Genomic DNA, 18,606 nt, shown 5'->3' on the forward strand with positions numbered 1-18,606 from the left:
TTTTTCTTTTTTTTCTTTTTTTTCTCTTTTTATTTCAGTGGAAGACATTTCGTAGTCAATATATTTTTGTTTCAAATTTGTATACTTTTAGAGGCCACATTACTTTCTTTTTATGTAATTCATTTTTATCATTTATGTGATTTGTTTTGTATAAATTATATTTGATATAAAAAAGCGGCCTATAAAATACGACTAAAAATGTTTCTAAAAATCTATTCCATTATTACATATAATTCGATTCGACATATGTAACGACTTATAAATATTATACTGTACAAAATATAGTATAATATATATTGTGCCTCGTTAATTATTGCAGGTAACTATATCAATTTATATATTTTATATAAACATAAATTAGAATTGACTTCTTGCGTGGCTAGATCTATTAAACTTGTATAAATTCCATTATAGTGAAAATTTCAATTTACAATATGACCAAGAGATCGTAATACAGTTACTTCAAGTACTTTGTTTAAACTGTAATAACGATTTTGTTTGATTTTACTTATATAATATAATATTCTCTAAAACGTATTAAAACTTTAACTTATAGTTTAGTGGATTCTTTTGTACACTGAGTTGTGCGGCTTTGTTTGATATTGTATTGATATGAAACATTTAAACCACGGAGATCGATGTTTCTATATTGATTTAGATAAATTTAAAAAAATTAAAAGCTTTACCCGTTGTGAATTTTTTCACTGGGGAATATCTTGGAGCACGTTTCACTTTCACAAACTGTAATATATATAATCAATTCTTGTATCTTTTGGATATTCCATTCAATTACTCAATAGGCTGTCTTCGATCATGCTAGCAAGAAGATCTACTAGAACAGACAGCATTGAGTCGGGCTAAGGACTTGGTTTTTCCATACCAATTATTTCCTCGAACAGAGTATTTTTTCCTCCCGCTTGTTCTTCGATTGCGTACAAAGCAAATCTTAACGTGGCGGCGGCTAAATCACCAACCGACCAATGCCTATCCATAAGTACTCTACTCACAGTATCTAACTAAAATGTTATTAATGTTAATCATAAAATCGTACATACAGAGTTTTCATGGACAAAAACAACTACCTTCGATAAACTGGGATTTCCTGTGGTGTAATATATTAATTTCGGTACCCCTGCTAACGAAGCGGCAAGCCATTGAATAACTAATTTCAACTGTGGATCACCTTTTAAACGAGAACCACATCCCCAGTTACCACTAGCAATAGATAGTAATCCACCTGACTGAGGGCTATTGTCCCTTGGTATCTAAAAAGAGGGATTAATAATTTTGAAGTAACGTAACTAACAATAAAGTTTATCTTAAATATTACAAATTATTCATAAATGAGAAGGTGTTTTAGTAACCGTGTGAAATCGAAAAATCTTTGACAATGTTATTAATGGAAGATACAAAACGTTGTATTAATATAAAGTCGAATTATATTAATAAAAGTTAAAAGTTGATTGTAGAGTATACGAGTAAGATATTGAAGACATTACCAAATAGAATGAGAGACAAATCATTAGTTATTAGAGGTGCAGCTATAAACTTTTGATGGCAAGTAGAAAGCACTTGTTTATAATTTATCATGCAACGTACGAATCATTAAAACGTGGAAGGTTTCAGTAATTCAACATACCGATCGTTAAGCTGGAATAGTTAAGCATAAAAGTATTTGTCGTTATCGTATTAAAAATATAATTAATTTATAGTATCAGTTCATGCATTGTATTGACAAAGTATAATTGACACATGTGTAACATAAGTTTGCTCACGTTAAATATTACATGCGATTCGAATTGTTGCGCAAGTTTTTCATTATTCACGTTGGCAACAAAAGATTCTGTTGTTCCTTTTACAGTTCCAGGTGTGCTTAAAGAAACAGGATTAGATAGATACACGGTAGTTTCGTCATCGACCAATGTTTGAAAAACTTCGGATGTAAACGTTACCGTCCTAAGTTTTCTACGTTGAATATCCTTTACCTCTTTTGATATTGTATGATTACTTAAAGCATCTTCATAATACTCTACATCTTCAGACTCAGAGACCTGCGTATCGTAATAATCTGATGAAATTCGGCTGTATAGAAAATATTATTTAGGATAGTTATTAGTTTTCAGTTTGTCTCTCATTCTTCGTCGATTCAATATATTTAAATAATATTTTTCTTTTCTTTTTTTAAGTACTGTTATTGTTTCATTCAAAAATCAAATAAATTCGATTAAAGGAAAAGAAAGCGATTTGTTTCTTACTGATTGTTGTCTCCTATTTTTTTGACGGGCTAGCTCTAAACTCAAACTTCTCACGGCCAAAGCTAATTTATGGCTTTGATTTACGTCCGCAGAGTCGATAAAGGGTTGTGGTTCACCCTCTTGTACCGGAACACCAGCGAACGATTCGCTGAGAGCTCTCTTTAACAACGAACCAGCGAATCGAACTACCGCTTTGTCCCTTGCATCTAACTCTCGGGATTCATCCGCTGCTATCGGATCTTCTAACCATTTTGCTAGCTGTTCGTAAACTTCTTCGAGCTCGGAACAAAAATCTAAATACGCGAAGACAAGTAGTAGATTCGTTTATTTTTAGAAACTGACGAAAGGTGTTATCTATAAAGCGTTTCGTAATACTTGCCAGAATTATATTCAGTGCTGAAACTGTATTTACTACTAGCGCTTGTGTCTCTTCTTTGGAGCATTGGTTGATTCTGCCGAAATCTACCTAGCCATTTTTGCTCGGCTTCCAACGATTCTTTCAGAAAATCTTCGTCCACTGTTTCATCACGGAGAACGAAACCTCTCGAACCTCCTCTTTTTACCCTAACAAAGATAGACTTGTAAATCTAAATTATACAGTAATATAACATTTATTTAAATCTTCTTACTTAATATCTTGATCACAAACATGACTTCCGGACACGCTTATTCCAACTGCATAACTACTTTCTCCAGACGAGGTGTTAGACGAGGTTGCTCCCGTTGCTGTACTTTCTCGTTTTAACGCGTCCCTTAGACGTTGAGCAAAAGTTCCTCTTCTTTCTGGTGTGTCCAACTGAGTACTGTAACGTTTACTTAATTTTTGTTCTTCTTCTTCTATAAAGTTTAATACACGAAGGCATTATAGACATTACGTTTTGTAGAATGAAAGAAAAATGAAAAATACTAAATACCAGGATCTTCGTCTATAGTATCTTTCGCGCTATGAAAGCTATCCGTGCTTTGACTATTACAGCTGCTGTAAACTGACATTTGACCAAGGGATTTTCGTGTAACCGGTAGAATTTCACCGCTAGATCCAAGTACGATAAATCGATTCCTTTTGTTTGTACTGGTACTGGTATCGCTGCATATCCTATGCGGGCTCGGCGGTCTTATAGATTTACCATTTGGTCTGCTACGAACTTCCGTTAGAATATCGTGTTTATTGGATTCGCGTAACGCGGATTTCGCTGAAAAAACAACGAATAACTGCTTTACAATTATTAATTGTGTTTGATTACGTTTCCACTAATGTACGTTCTTTAGTACCATTATTCGTTGACAATACTTTATCGTCGCCTTCTGTTTCCGGAGGGGTGCTGCTAAAACTTTCTCCGATTGGCGATAATCTTCGGGAACCTACTAATCCATCTGGATCCAATTCGGATTTGACCGGATCGGTTGGACTGCTTGGTACGTGTCTTTGTCGGAATCCGAGCAAAGATTTGTTCATTTCACGGAGTATATTATCTTCTTCAAACTGCGACGAAGGTAATCGCGAGTAATCTTCAGGATCGATACAGCATACTGTTACCTATAAAGTTTCGAAGAAAAATATCAGTTCAAAGATGTCAATTGAAATAGAAGAGTGCACTATACTTACGACATTTGGTTTCGGCAAAGCTTCAAATATGGCTCTGTTACGAGGATCATTTATTCTAGATATGTGTCTAACGCCCTCAACTATTAATACTTCGTTGTCTTCTAAAGCCTCGACTGATAATATTGCCGCGAGCATTTCGGGATGCGTCACTATCTAAAGATCAAAATTGATAACTATAATTTTTCATTACTTTTTATTGCAAAATACACCCTCTAATATTTGATTTTATTCATTTTCTTTCTTCTTTGTTCATATTGTTTTTTTTTTCCTAAGAGCCTAAAGTTAATTAACCCAAATCGAAATGATCTTTCTCACGCGCTTTAATTATTTACATGTACAGTTTCTTGCGTAACATCACCGTCAAGTACGCCGCCGCCAAACTTCGCGCTCGCGAAGCAAACACGTAATACTTTAGTCTCTGGTTCCACCCTCTCCAAACGACCCTCGTGTCGTATCATCAACGGGCATAGAGGAACGTTGCTCTCCAACCAATCCTCGATAGTTAACCATTGCTTCGATGTCATTACCTGTAAATTAAAATTCATTGTTAATTTTAAGAGGCTGAGAAAAATTTCTTAAAGTACTACCTGTCTAGAAATGACTAGCTTTCCATCAAGCGCGTTTTCGGCTTCGAGGTAGTCATAGTAATGAAATATGCTTCTCAGTTTTGCTTTCTGTCCGTTACTAATAAAATAATATAAATTGCTGTAGACTCGCCTGACAATTAGCAACTTTCATTCTGATACTTACTTATGAAGATATTTAAAAAAATTTGTGAAATTAAAATCGCGCAAGGTCGGATGCGTTTTTGCAGTTCTCTTTGGATAAGTAGAGAAGAATGCATTTGCTATTAGAGATGAAACAAAGGCGTAGCTATATTCCACGCAGTCACCTGCAATATAAATAGTTCTGTTGCATTTCCCGGCATTTCTTATCGATCGTTTCTACAAAGTTGCAGAAAAATGACCTTGCTGTTGAAGGCTGAAGTGCAAGCCCTGCGGTGGTTTACAAGACCTTAAACCTTTCGCTCTTTCCACCATCCGCGGTATTGTCTTCGCGAACACCTGTTCTCGTTCCGTAGAATCGAGGTCGTTATCGAGAAATAATGCTAATCCGGAAAACAATTCAGGATCTTGCGTATCCTCTTCGGGATCGAGACTTATGCTGTAAAAGAAAGGAGAACGCTTTTAGACACGATTATTACCCGTGAATCAGAGATATGTGGAACACGTAACATCGACATAGAGAACATATATAAAATGATGGACGGGCTTTTATACAGAGGCGTTGCGCTTAACAGCATTTTGGGGTACATCTTTTACGGATAGTTAGAAATACTTATCGATCAGATACCTTTTCAGAAAGCACTGTTCCTCGTATCTTTATAACAGCATGTAGCAAAAAAAAAAATCGAGTTCGTTAATATCTACGCGATAGAGAAAGGCATTCTAGCGAAATCGATACACGTATCAAACACGCGATGCTAGTTAGTCGAAAATTCAAGTATAATCCATTAACAGTTCGTAAACGTGTATCAGATCGGAAAAAACTTACTTGCACATGTCGTGCAATCTTTGCATCGCTTCCAAAAGGTCCTCGGAATTTCTTGCAGCTGCTGCTCGATCCAGTTGCTTTACCACGGCCGGCCACCACGGTAGATCGCAGGGTAACATTACCAGAGCCATTCTAGTCGTCGATCTAAGATTCGAAGTTCGCGCGTTACGGTCCAAACGCGAGCGCGCATGCCCAGGAGAAAGGAAATAAATAACGAAACGATTAGTCTCACAGACCCAATCATCCCCCGCGATACGATTATACTACTTTATAGAATACAGTTCAATTGTATTCATACTCGAACCACGCGTAACGTGTGGTGTGTAATGCGTCGGAAAATAGGTTGTCAGTTGGCGAACCGAATTTCGAAAAGGAAATCTTTTCTGGCAGCTGGCCCACGATCAGTTTCAGTGAAACGATCTACATGTGCACGTTACGCTGGGATCGAGCGTACGTTAGCCAAGATCCGGACACTTGTTATACAAATCGTGTATCGCTTGTGCCCGCGATATTACAATTTTATCGTCGAATCGTTTATCTACTTTCATGTTTCTTAGGTGAAAAAGAAGGAAGGAGATTTAATTTTTAACGAAACACGTTTTGTTAAAAATTTTGCTGGTGCTTAAATTTTTTGCTAGTGCTCCCGAACGATTGCAAGTAGTATGAGTTTAAAACAGGCGCGGTTGGCCTACCGAATTATCGATATGTGCAATGTGCATAGGTTTACGCGCGAATTGTCTCGTAAAAATAAATATTCCATGGTTATAAAATAAAATCGGGTTATCACGGGCTGTGTAACTCGATATCCTTGATCCATCGTTTAAAAATATACGATGTATTCTTTGGGAATACAACTAAACATTAAATCAATGCATAAGTACTTGAGACAATACGTGAGGTAAACAACTGTACAGATGTTATTTCTATAACTCTTTCGAGTACTCACAGTAACGTAGTAAAGCGTACATTTAATTACATTAAACCTTAAAATATCAATGACAGATATATAGACATTGAACAGTGTATAAAAAATCATATTGTGATATTAGCGTGCCGGTCATTAATTTACCTGAAACTTATCCCGGTTCATTTCAGGCTGTAAACATTAAAGTATTAAGCGCACGACCCACGTTTCTTGTTAAAGTTAGTTTTGTTCGATGAAGGGGTGCACGTATCCCTTGGAGTCTTCATTTGATACCTCGAAACTGCTCGTTTGCCTAGCGGAAGGGGTTGCGAGGTTAGTACCCTCTAAACGCGAGGAGAGTATATAATTAGTTACTCTTGTAGCCGGGTAGAAAACTATCCGGCGAGTCAACCAGTTATCATAGATCGTAAATGGACAATACCTAGCGTTTCGCAATATGCTAGCCACTGTTGTTTCAAATAAGAATTTACATAATCACCTAATTCGCTCGATACGTTGCCGATCAGCTGACCGAATCACGAAGTCACATTTTAGTGTACCATTGAATCAACAGACACATCGCACATGGTACAGTGATCACTCGTGTAATTTTAGCGTCTTTAAAACGTAGAAAACACCCTGCATAGAATCGAATTCGTTGTGTTTCAATGGTAGCATCGACGACTCCCTTTAACGTTCGCGTATAACCACAGTTATCTTGCCGCGTGAAACGCGTTTAATTAATCAGGCAAATGATATTTAGGAAGAACGAATATATATCCGCGGCTAGGTGGCATAAAACGCCGAAAAGTACCAACGTTAGCTATTACGATACTATCGTCGTGCGCACCCGATGGCTGGCTTTTCTTTTACTTTGTTCACGAGCCACAACCGGCGATTGGCGTTGTAAGCGCTATTTATAGAGCAGCGCCGGCGCCCTGCCAAACTCTCTACAGAATATTTGACAGTAAACTTGTTTATAATACTTTTTTAATTATGACAAGGCTATGCAACTATCGACGCTCTTATAACGAATATATAACACCTTCTCTCGTTTATGCTTGTTTCAATATTGTACGAGCAATGATACGCTTCTAAAATTGTGCTCAAATCGATCGTTAGTAACTATGCGTCGATAAAGAAGTATTCTACTTTATCGACCGCCGAAAAGTTGGGCCCCTGGCTGCAGTAATGGCGGCTAGTCTCTTGGAGACTTCAATGCGTGGTCAAGCATACCGAAATGAATGCAATGCTTATTATTGAAATCACTTCTGTTTGAATTGCGTTCTACTATAAAATTACTATTATAAAAATTAAATATATGTTTGTAATTTTAGTAAACAATCTACAAGAGCTTGTTTAATAAAATTAAATTGTCAGCGCCTGTGTATAGGCTACCCGACCAGCATGAATCCGACAGGTGCCACCACCTTGCGGAATAATTTGCGTAGTCTAGTAACAGTAAGGTATCGATGTAGACAGGTAGGGTGTTCATAATCCTACAAAATACTTGTTACTTATGAAATAAATATTATACTCTAAATAGTTTTACGTGTATATTTTATTCAGAACACCTATTGCAGACTTTTCCTTTGATCCTCTTCCCTAGTAATGAAAGTATACGTGTTTCTGATTGAAATTGCAACTGCAAGCACAGGGTTCAGAAAGAGTTTAATACATAACTATATTCATTACAATCGTGTGTTCCAACGGTCGCGGAAAGCGATTGTGTCGAGCAGCAAAGAAGAAGGGGATTTTCATGTCGGTTCAGTGAGCTCATGCACGTCGGACTACGCTCGTCGACAACGGCACGATCCGGAAATCTCTAAGACCAAAAATGGCGTTTCTCGTGTAGCTTATTGCCACACCGAAGAAATTCTGGCATTGTCAACAAAATAAGCAGACTCTGTCTAGAAGAGAATCGCGTAAATCGAAGATCAGAGTTCGAGGAGTAATTTTCATGAAATTTCGTGTCCAAGAGGCCCCTTTAGAAAACGATCGACGTAAATATCAGTTCACATGCCAAACATTCTTACATCTCTGATTATGTGAGTTGATTATGTGAACGTGTAAGATGCTTTGTGTCTATAATTTTTATTGCGACTAAGTGTCTGATTTTTAAATACACCCATTGTATCTCTTTTTGCGTATTCTTTAAATAAAGCCACCCTAAATCGCGCTCTTTTGCCGAAGATTTCGATTGGTCGATTCATCGACTGTTCAATGAATGAATTTCAACCGGTACCGAAACGCACGAATCATCAAGTGAACTTTACTTAAAAACAAAAAGCAAATATGTGAAAAATCAAACACGGTGAAAGTGTAAGAAAATGAATTGAATTTTTTGTGTGCGACCATCATAGGCGCAAGCGTGTAATATCGATATATATCAGTGTTCTCTCTTCAAGTTTCCCACGAAACATAGTGGAATAAGAACGTGTTTCGCTCTTTTATATTTCTATAACCAAGCGATTTCTCATACTACGTTATCGTTACCTTGTTATTTCTTCTATCCGCATTAATGTCACACGTGTTATTTCACAAAAAAGTGTTATGCTAAACTTAAGTGCTGTAAAATATTCTAGCCGAACCCGGGTCGGTAAGTTCAGTCATATTTTTATTTCCACTGTTTTATCTTATTTCTTATAATAAGATAATAACGTGGACAATCGATAACGTGGTCAAACGAGAAATTTACTCGGTTTCGGTATAAAATTTTTACGCACTTACGCAAGCTTCACCGGTCGAGCGAGATTTTAAGACAACAGTGATGTCATAACACGGCGCAACGCTACGAAGCAATACCTTTGGCACGTGCAGCTGATGTCACGTTAATATATCATCTTAACAATCTTAGAATCCAGTGTAATCGATAATTAGAATTATTATTCGATACTTAATGCATCCTGCATACACGTCAGTCTCCTTTTTTTTCGTAGAATTCCTTTCATGGCGTAGAGGAAAAAAAAATAGATGGAAGTATAATATCTTTTCTACGCTTTCTTGCTTCTTTTCTCTCGGCTGTAACTGTACAGGATTTAATGAATTCGAATGAAGTAGCGGGCCTGTTGTAGTTATGCAGTTTAAAGGATATGTGCGAACTGCAGGATGCATCGATGATCAGAGATGCAGTTGTGTTTGTGTAGACACTTTCACCGTGAGAAATTTTTTCGTCAATTCATCTCATCCCGTGCAACTAGGGTACCATCGTTAACCGAGTATTTTTTACACGAACATACACGACGTCGTCAATTGCTTAATTGCCGCCTGGAGTTTGATTTTCATAGAGTAATATCGTTCATCGGACTACTTGACCCGCGGTTAATTTTTCAATTGTCTCGATAGAGATCAATTGCGTTTCGCGATGTCTTTTGACAAAACAATTTTTCTTTTTAATTTCCTTGATAATTTCAGTTTTGTTTCTTTATCTTACAATTAGTAGATATTATTCATCCGCGTCGATAGTAATAAGCGATTGTGTACTGTAATGTTGAAAGAAAGGAACGAAAATGGAGATGACCGAACAATTACGACCCGAAGAGCTAGTGGGTTTGGTGGCCCGATCCGCGGAGGGTACAGCAGCCAAAGGGATGCCTATCAAAGGACACGAAGATCTATGGGTAGAGATTCAAGCGAACACCTTTAGGAATTGGGTGAACGAACACCTAAAGCACGCCTCGGATGTAGCCGATGGTCCTGTGATTGATCTCGCCGAAGATTTTCGGGATGGTACTCGACTTTGCGCTTTGGTCGAGGTACTCACTAAACGGCGTTTGCCCCGATGGAACCCTAGACCGGCTAATCAACACCACCATTTAGAAAATGTATCCACCGCTCTTCAGGCCATCGAGGCTGACGGTGTAAAACTTGTTAATATCGGTAAGTTGAATATTTCAATCCCTACGTTTCTTTAAAATTCATTTTTTTTTTTCAAGGTGATTTTTTAAATGAATTAACATATGTACCTTTGTTGTCCATCACGTTATAGCCCATAAAAAGGCAAATTCAGCGACATAAATCTGTTGACCTTCAGGCGATGGTCAACTAAAAATGATCAAGTTTCCAGGGACCATCCTGTGTAATATAGAATAGAGAACACACTTTCAATGGCAACAATGAAAAACAATACAGAGAAATGTTTCTAACAATGATAAAAAGTAAAATGTAAACGTGAGTCACGCGTCGATAATATAATAATTAAATGCAGACCATTATTACAAAACTTCGCGTGTAATATATCTGTCTCCGGTGTCTATTAACATTTAGCGAGTTCTATATGTATAGTAATTTTTAATTCATATGCGAGACATTGCAATTATCTTTCGAAATAAAATACAAAAGGTACAGTTGTCACGTCACTGCTTGCAAATCGAACTTCGAGGTCGTTGCCTTTCTTGTGTTCACTCGGCGCCTACGAGACCGTTCAGTACCATTACAATTATACTCCTGTACCTACCGACTAACTTAATTTCCAGTGTATGAGTGGTAAAATGGCGCATCGACGATAAATCATACACGTATACACGCTCGAAGATATGTCTTCAACATGAACGAAGAATGCGTTAATAATGTATTAACAGGAACATCCTGAAGAAAATTCTTGCCAAGGGAATGCGTTTTGACTCTTTCTTATATAAAGTACTCGAATACTCAGCGGAGATCGCAGAGCTATTCGTTTTGGAAGAGACCAAAGTAAAATTTTATCAATTTCCTGTACAAACAACGAGTACTTTTCTAAACGACCGCATTTCCTTTTAACGTTTCAGTTCATACATGTAATATGTTAATGTACGTATGTAATGAGTCATGTTTTTCCAACAGAAATACCTGGAAGCTTTAGTCGATTTACGGGTAAATCTCGTTTTTCGATGCCCATTTTGGCGACTGACATATAGCACTGTCCAACGCGTTCCACTGATATTTAAATGACCTTTTGCATACCGATAGATCTTGATGTTCCGAAGCTTTCTACTATATATAGCTTTGCTCGTACACGGTTGAAATAGTTTACTTATCTACTCTAGTACGTATAAGCATCGTTTTCAAGCAATTAATGTTGCATGATTGATAAGGCGTTCGATTAGGGGAGCCCTCTCTTCAAATCCCAGCGAAAGAAATATTGCACAGCAATCTTGTTAATATAAGCGTTTAACATTTGAATTTTGTTACAGGTAACGTGGATATCGTCAATGGAAATCTAAAATTGATTCTCGGTCTAATATGGTCGCTCATTGTAAGGTACCAAATAGGCAAGTCCAAGTTCCCTCCAAGGAAACTCATGCTCGCATGGCTCAAGGTCGGTATACGTAATTGCACAAATAACCTTGCTGCATCGCGACTACAATCTCAATGTAATCGTATATATATGTATATTTAAAAAAAATATCATTCTTCAATCGGATATTTCACCAAATATGATGTTTAGTGACTGAAGGAAAGATTGATTTATTTACAGGCTGTTTTACCGGAATGTAGAGTAAACAATTTTACGACAGACTGGAACTCTGGCATATATCTGAGCGCGTTGCTCGATTATTGTCAACCAGGTCTATTCCCGCACTGGCGTCAACTCGATTATAACGACAGGTATACTAGGAAAATACGTTACTTAAACATTTGATAATTAAATGTGTTACTTTAGAAGAATGTTTGCTATTAATTATTAGTCGATCTCAGCAAAAAGGTGTGAATGTTGAATTGAACTCGGGACGTTCTCCCTTGGTATAAGTTCTTTTGCTCCTGGATGGTTGTGTGAGAATGGTTTTTGCCCTTTTTTAAATATAGCGATGGGCAGACAGGTAGTTTACACGATGAGAAGTAGAAATTAAGGTAAATTGTACATTAAATTTCCAGTGTATACAATTGCCGAAAGGCTATGGAGATTTCAAAACGCGAATTCGACATACCTATGGTATTGGAACCAGAGTACCTTGCGTCTCCTTATTTGGACGAACTATCGGGAATGACCTACTTATCGTACTTCATGAAAGAAGGTTCACCAGGTTTTCACGCGACGTTACAATGGGTTAACTCGCAATTACCTCACCACCCAGTACAAAACTTTACGGTGAGCGATTGTTCGTTAACATTTCAATTGTAGGACAAACACGTTTTCTTATGGTTCAATCTATTCTTGCAGACCGATTGGAACGATGGCAGAGTTTTGTGTAGTATCGTCCGAAATTTAGGCGGACCAGCTCCATCCTACGATAAAATCAATACAGATCCTTCTGCATGGGAGCACAATATACAAATGGGTAAGGATTGGTACATAATCTGTTCCTGGGAATTCATCTAAATGTGATGTTCACATTTACATCATATTTTCTTGAAGGTATCGATGGAGGCAAGAAACTAGGCGTGGAGCCTATTCTGAAGGCGAAAGACATGGCTGATCAGAACGTAGAACATTTAGGCGTTATGGCGTATGCGGCATATTTTCAATGGGTTAAGCCTCGCCCTCAAGCGAGCAAACAAATTGTTGTACACATAGACAGCACTTCCGCTAGAGTACAACAGCCGGTTAGTTGGTTAATTGTTTGAAAAGCTTCATCTATTGTTTCAAAATTTCCTAACAAGTCGTTCTATGATCGCTGGCATGCTTACTTATTAACGATCATTATCCGCAGGCACACTTCAAATTAGAAATTCTTACTAAAGAAGTGAATACAAGGGAAGTACGCGGTGAAGTAATAAGTCCTAGTGGACGAGTAGAATGTAGGCTTACTTGGAATGGAGTTCATGGCAAAGGTACCTTCGTACCTACAGAAGTTGGAATGCACAAGGTTTGTATTAATAACTTTAAACGAACGAACAAAGTTATTTATCGTTTATCGGATATTTCAGCTAATGGTATATAACGACGGGGAATTAGTAGATGGATGTCCCTATTATTTTAGAGTTTTACCTCCTTTGACCAAAATAAAATCACCTGGTATGGATCCGTGCGCTATAGGATCTATCGTCGAAGTTCTAGTCAATAGTTACGGTAAGTATTTGGTAAAAAGACTTTGCAGGATGTAAATTATGTAAGATGAACACTTTAGGAACTAGTCATGATGGCATTGATGTGACTGCATGGTCTCCAACTGGAAGATCTTTGTCGTGTCCAGTTAAAGAAAACGATGGTGTACATACCGCCACTTTTCAACCTGACGAAACAGGAGAGTGGAGTATCGCGATAACTCACAAAGGAAACCATATACAAGGCGGTCCTTTTACCTGCTTTGTATTCGATCCTAATGGAATAAAGGTAAGTCGATGTTTTAATTTCTTCGACGAATATTGATGACATTTGGTTAATATCTACAGTTATTGGACACGGATGGTGCTATGCCCGGTCAGCCGTTTTCTTTCATCGTCGATGCGACAGGAACCGGAGGTCTTGGCGACGTTATAATAGATTTAGTTCACGATAAGCAGTCGGTCCCTTTCAGAATAGAAGATTTCGGACACATGCAATATCGAGTATCGTTCGTACCATCTGATTCCGGAAAGTATAGGGTTTACTTATACTTCAATGGCTCCGATGTTCGAGGCTCCCCATTTTCCATTCGAGTGGGAACTCAAAAGGGATCAAGAAGATCAAAGGAATCAACGTCTAGCCTCGATAGAACGAAATTATCTTCGTTAGAAAGACGAATGAACGGCCTAAATGTTTCGATAGAGACAGACCGGTCCAGTCCTGTTCAAAAACCTTACTCTTCACCCACGTATAAATTATCAAGCCCTACCCAACACGTACGCGATTATTCTCCCGTACGTCAGACTGCTCCGGTATACAAGACGTCGAATAATTACTCGGTAGAAAATTCTAATTCAACGTATACGTCGACTTCGTTTAACCAAACTCGATCTCCGAATCAAGGCCACAGCCCTGTTTCGCGAAATCTTCACAGTCCATCCCTGGTGAAGGAAACGAAAGAAACTTATTCCAGTACTACGTACAATCAATCGAGATCTCCGACCGTACAAAGTCCAAGCTTTGCAAGAGAATCAAAAGACGCTTACACGTCCAACACGATAAATAGATCTCGTTCTCCGAATCCAAGCCCAACTGCCCATGGCTCAAGATACTCCCCGATCATTAAGGAATCTCGGGAGATTTATAGCTCGGGATCATTGAAGAGATCTCGATCACCGACTCAAAGCCCGATGGCATATCGCAGCGCAACGCAAAGTCCTGTTAATCGAAGTTTCAGTCCAAGAAGCAACGACAGTTTTAACAGAAAAATTTCTATGGATAATGGAACCGTCGACACGAGCAGTAACGTTAGAGTGTCGTCGATGGTTGGCGGTACCTCTAGACGAGATTCATGGGATGCCATAGAAAAAACAAAATCTTTATTATCTTATGGTAGTTTGGAATCGCTCGCGAATCTGGCTAATAGTTCAGCCACTTTCGAAGACACGAATAGCCCCAGCTTTTTCAATAACAATTGCAAGAATGCACAGAATTATAGCTCAAAAAATATATCGCATACACACCACAGTTCTTCCAGTTACGTTTCGAATCAGAAACTTTCAACTTCCGATTACGGCACGTCTCAGAAGTTTAATAATGAAAATCATAATACTCGAGCACAGACACATGGAATTCTTAAGAATAAAAACAATAATTATTACAAAGGTGTGGATACGACGGATGGAACTCACGAGCGATATCTCGATAATGGAGTTTCTAATTATTCGTCGACGCAAGGAAAAGCTTCTGAACTTGTAACTGGAAATGCACTGGAAATGTTACCGCTACACAGACCGACTACCTTTACCATAGATCCAAATGTAGATCAAAATAAAGTTACTGTCACTGTTTCTGGTGAGTTCTTTATCATACTCCAGAAATGATACAAATGTTAAAGAGTAATAATGTTAAAAATTCAATTTCAGGTCCGAATGGCAAAATGATCCCTGTACAAAAGTCAACTCTCAGAGGTTTAACGTATACGATAACTGCAGAAGAAGTTGGGGAACATGTTATTCAGATTCTAATAAACGGTCAACATATTCAAGGCTCTCCGTTCAGGTTTGTAAATGATAAATTGAATAAAATAAAATAGGTGAATAAGTAATTGAAAATTAATTGCTTATTACTTCAGATCACAAGCGTACAATGCTCGTGCTATCCAAATTGGGAACATTCCGAATGGCGTTGTTAATCAACCAGTAGAATTTGAAAGTAGGTCTTTAAATATATTGCAAATGTTATTGTAAAATGAATATTTTTGTAAATATGTTTCTCGCGTTTCTTTTCCAGTTGACGGATCTAAAGCCGGATCTGGAAATTTAGAAATTCTCGTAAATGGTGGTCACGTAACTAGCTTTGTCAGGGCGTTGGGTAGCCAACGATTTCTGGCATCGTTCGTACCCCATGAAGCTGTTGTACACCTTGTAGAAATGACGTTCAACGGTGAAGTTGTCCCCGGTAAGTCTTTTTTTCTTATATGGATACAAGATGAATGAAAATGTTGTGTCTTTTTTACACGATAACAACCGTTTCTTTTTCACTCATCAAACAACTTTCCTTTCAACTCTGTCATAGTAAATTATTAATTGTGAAAGAAGTATCTTAGTGAAAGTGATTTATCATTCTGTAAAGTTCAATGAACAAAGTAATCGTGTATAATAGCATACTCTTCAAAGAATTGACTTGTTCACTGAAAGAAAATGAACTATTCTGTATAATGTTTGATATCTATCAGAAATATCCGCGCAGCTATTAATTATATGACCAACATTGATTAACTTTTGTATTTATAATTATTATTTTCTTTTCCATCTTTATGAAAATATTTGTAATATTTCCTTCCCGGTTCACGAACAGGTACTAATACCTGTTAAGACAACAGGTCATCGGTCAGGTCATTGACTTGCGATTTCACGCATCCACGTGATGTTCCACTGACACATATCCGACGTCATCGTTTCCTTTCCTTCTTGAATTTTTTCCTTTCGTTTATTTAACGAAGCATACCGCACGCTATGCCTATTTAATTAATCTCATTATATATATTTCTATCATATAACGTCGTACGTTAGGGCTTTTTTTTTTAATAATCTGCTTTCTCATCGTTGCGTAAGGACCTTAAGAGAAAATAAAAAAATGGACAATAGCGCGTTTAGTAATTAAGGTATACGTTTCTTTTATATACCGAGGTACTCGTTTGTAATACTCTTTGTCCTGTTTTGCCATAAAAGTGGAACACGGATTCATGCTACGCCATTGTAAATCTACGATGAATATTATTCGCGTAGAGGGGTGCATTCCGCGATCATGATTGCACGTGGCCTACAATACTGCAAGGATGTTTGTTGGAATTCCATTAAATTCTCGAGTTGTTTCAAGCATCAACGTCAAGGCGTTTCAAAATATCTATTCCAATATATTCGATTAAACCGGGGGTGGGCAATTGTTTCGGCTCGGGGGCCACTTAAAATGATTGCATTCCATAAAATTCAATAAAATAGTGGCAGTTTTATTGCCGGGAAGGAAATCTTGGTTCAAGGTGGATTTTTCTATCTTAGCGCCCTATTTGCCCACCTCTGGATTAAACTATAATTTTTGAAATTCCGTAACATTTTATTCTTTATAACTGGGATAAAAGTAAAAATTAAATTCCGTATCGGGTAAGATCTCTTTGCAAGCGTACGCTATTAGTAGTCACGGACGATCAACGTGACATTAAACGAGTTGATGCTTTTATCTAGCGGTGTTAGCGACCAGTTTGCATAATATTCGTGCATTATCAATTGAAAAGGAATATCGTAGTGGATCGTAGGTGTGGTCACGATGGTAAAGTCGTTGTATGCTCGAAGACGTATTTGGTCAGGAACAAGGATAGTCGACCCCTACCTACGTACCACATGTAAATGTAATTCCCGTAAACTGGGCGTGCTATCTTATAACGATCCTTATAATCTTCCACGTGATTTTTCGATTTTAATTCGCGTACTTGTACGTATTAATTAGATGGAACGATGTAAATAACAATTATCGTTATACAAGACAAAATTGGCACGGGTAGTTATGAATTGTTTCTTCCGATGCCGTTTTACTAGCGCATACATAATCGTAATATTCTGATTCGTATAATTACAGTACCGTTTTTGTATGATCTTATGCAAGACCGAGTATGCCCTGCACCGTTATTAGTTATCGAGGAAGAAATGTTTGCGGTTGTTTCGTTCGCCGAATAACTCACGGCTCGGTGACATGTGGAATGCGTTCCTATGCGTTTTACCGTGTCAGGCACAATATTGCCAATTTCCCTATTCCACTTGCTTCGTCTTTCTCTCATTACATGTGTCCTAATTCGATTATTTGATACACGGGCTTAGGGCAATTGCCCCTGGCTGCTGCTGCCCTACCTACTCCTAACGTATACGATTAAAATTACTAGCCCATTATGACGCGCAAATCACCGTAACACTTGATGAGAATACATATCGGCTATGAAAGTATCGATTATGCGTTAATTACGCTACCATTCGTGCAGCGACAGTTAAATATATCATTCTTATATAACTTTATTCATATTCGATGAGTAACGCCTCAAGTATGGAATAAAAAAAAAGTATAGTAATGAAGAAGAATTCTACGTGAAAATCTAACGAAATCAGTTATTTTCATAATCATCGTTCTTATCCTAAATCGACAACTTTGCATAAGAAAGATGTTATGAAATATTAACAGTATCGATGAATCCCACGTTTATAAAGTTGAATCACACTTGCTTCAAGGAAACAATACGGTAGTATGTATACGCGAGCTGGAACTCATTAGATTCAATTGATTTCGATTTATTCTTCTATAAACGATGGCTTGTACCTAACGATTCGGGACGAGTTTTCTTCAACTATGTTCGAACAACCGGTGCATCCGGAACATTCGATAAGAGAAAAAGTTTTCGAAAATTTTGGAACGAGTTACTTTCCGTACGACCCGTTATGTCGGGGAATGCAGTGATTCTTGGGCCACAGTCTCTTCGTTGTAACTCTTCTCTTTAAGAATGTGGCGCAAAGCGATTCTCGATGAAAAAAGAAAAGCTTAATGATACTTTTAACGTAAATTAAAATCTGTTTGAAAAGACTAACTTTAAAAATTGTGTTTTTCATGTACGACTTCCAATGTCAAATACGAACTTGAACACCGTTCAATTGAACGTGTATGAACACGACACATTCCTAACATTTTCTAGTTCAAGTCGCGTTGCATACATCCAAGACTTGTTTTGACATGCGTTTCGCGTCGTCGATCGTGCAGCATTGGAACTCGATTATTAATTAGA

General features: G+C 37.6%; 2 protein-coding genes across 15 annotated transcripts in view; one reads left to right on the plus strand and one right to left on the minus strand.

The window, feature by feature from the left end:
* LOC114871632 lies at positions 1-9,067 on the minus strand. 8 transcript variants are annotated; one of them, XM_046286242.1, is made up of 17 exons: positions 6,819-7,788; positions 6,485-6,632; positions 5,416-5,559; positions 5,215-5,241; positions 4,829-5,025; positions 4,612-4,753; positions 4,449-4,545; positions 4,194-4,388; positions 3,862-4,014; positions 3,528-3,792; positions 3,170-3,448; positions 2,885-3,092; positions 2,635-2,810; positions 2,256-2,548; positions 1,776-2,051; positions 1,083-1,265; positions 1-1,016 (listed from the first exon to the last, which is right to left on the minus strand). In XM_046286242.1, the coding sequence occupies exons 3-17, from the start codon at positions 5,544-5,546 to the stop codon at positions 858-860; spliced, it is 2,781 nt and encodes a 926-aa protein (XP_046142198.1). In that variant the 5' UTR covers positions 5,547-5,559; positions 6,485-6,632; positions 6,819-7,788; the 3' UTR covers positions 1-857. The 8 variants fall into 8 exon arrangements, with proteins under 8 accessions (XP_046142198.1, XP_029033603.1, XP_029033604.1 ...); XM_029177770.2 differs by having other exon boundaries at positions 2,635-2,819; positions 6,819-7,574; XM_029177771.2 differs by having other exon boundaries at positions 2,635-2,819; positions 6,485-6,663; positions 6,819-7,574.
* Positions 8,074-18,606, plus strand: part of LOC114871630 (filamin-A) — a 20,484-nt gene continuing 9,951 nt past the window's right edge. For 2 of the 7 annotated variants that reach the window (XR_003788617.2, XM_029177767.2), the window contains exons 1-14: positions 8,074-8,367; positions 9,817-10,198; positions 11,491-11,615; positions 11,775-11,905; positions 12,173-12,386; positions 12,459-12,576; positions 12,654-12,841; positions 12,949-13,104; positions 13,166-13,307; positions 13,366-13,571; positions 13,631-15,137; positions 15,209-15,344; positions 15,418-15,497; positions 15,576-15,743. Coding sequence is in view for 6 of the 7 variants with exons in the window: in XM_029177767.2 (XP_029033600.1) it covers positions 9,829-10,198; positions 11,491-11,615; positions 11,775-11,905; positions 12,173-12,386; positions 12,459-12,576; positions 12,654-12,841; positions 12,949-13,104; positions 13,166-13,307; positions 13,366-13,571; positions 13,631-15,137; positions 15,209-15,344; positions 15,418-15,497; positions 15,576-15,743 (3,541 nt within the window). In the remaining variant the exon portion in view is untranslated. Of the gene's footprint in view, positions 8,368-8,430; positions 8,689-9,816; positions 10,199-11,490; positions 11,616-11,774; positions 11,906-12,172; positions 12,387-12,458; positions 12,577-12,653; positions 12,842-12,948; positions 13,105-13,165; positions 13,308-13,365; positions 13,572-13,630; positions 15,138-15,208; positions 15,345-15,417; positions 15,498-15,575; positions 15,744-18,606 lie in introns of those variants that run through there. The other 5 variants (XM_029177759.2, XM_029177761.2, XM_029177765.2 and 2 more) reach the window with 4 other exon arrangements.

Source organism: Osmia bicornis, chromosome 6 (genome assembly GCF_907164935.1).
Source record: "Osmia bicornis bicornis chromosome 6, iOsmBic2.1, whole genome shotgun sequence".
NCBI lineage: Eukaryota > Metazoa > Arthropoda > Insecta > Hymenoptera > Megachilidae > Osmia > Osmia bicornis.

Bases quoted from the DNA above. Each gene is read 5' to 3' on its own strand.
- LOC114871632 (XM_029177773.2), bottom strand. From the start codon at position 5,546: ATGGCTCTGGTAATGTTACCCTGCGATCTACCGTGGTGGCCGGCCGTG. The intron at 3,449-3,527 runs GTACTAAAGAAC...TTGTTTTTTCAG, and splicing joins AGTATTGTCAACGAATAATG to CGAAATCCGCGTTACGCGAA. The intron at 3,093-3,169 runs GTATTTAGTATT...TAAACTTTATAG, and splicing joins TACTATAGACGAAGATCCTG to AAGAAGAAGAACAAAAATTA.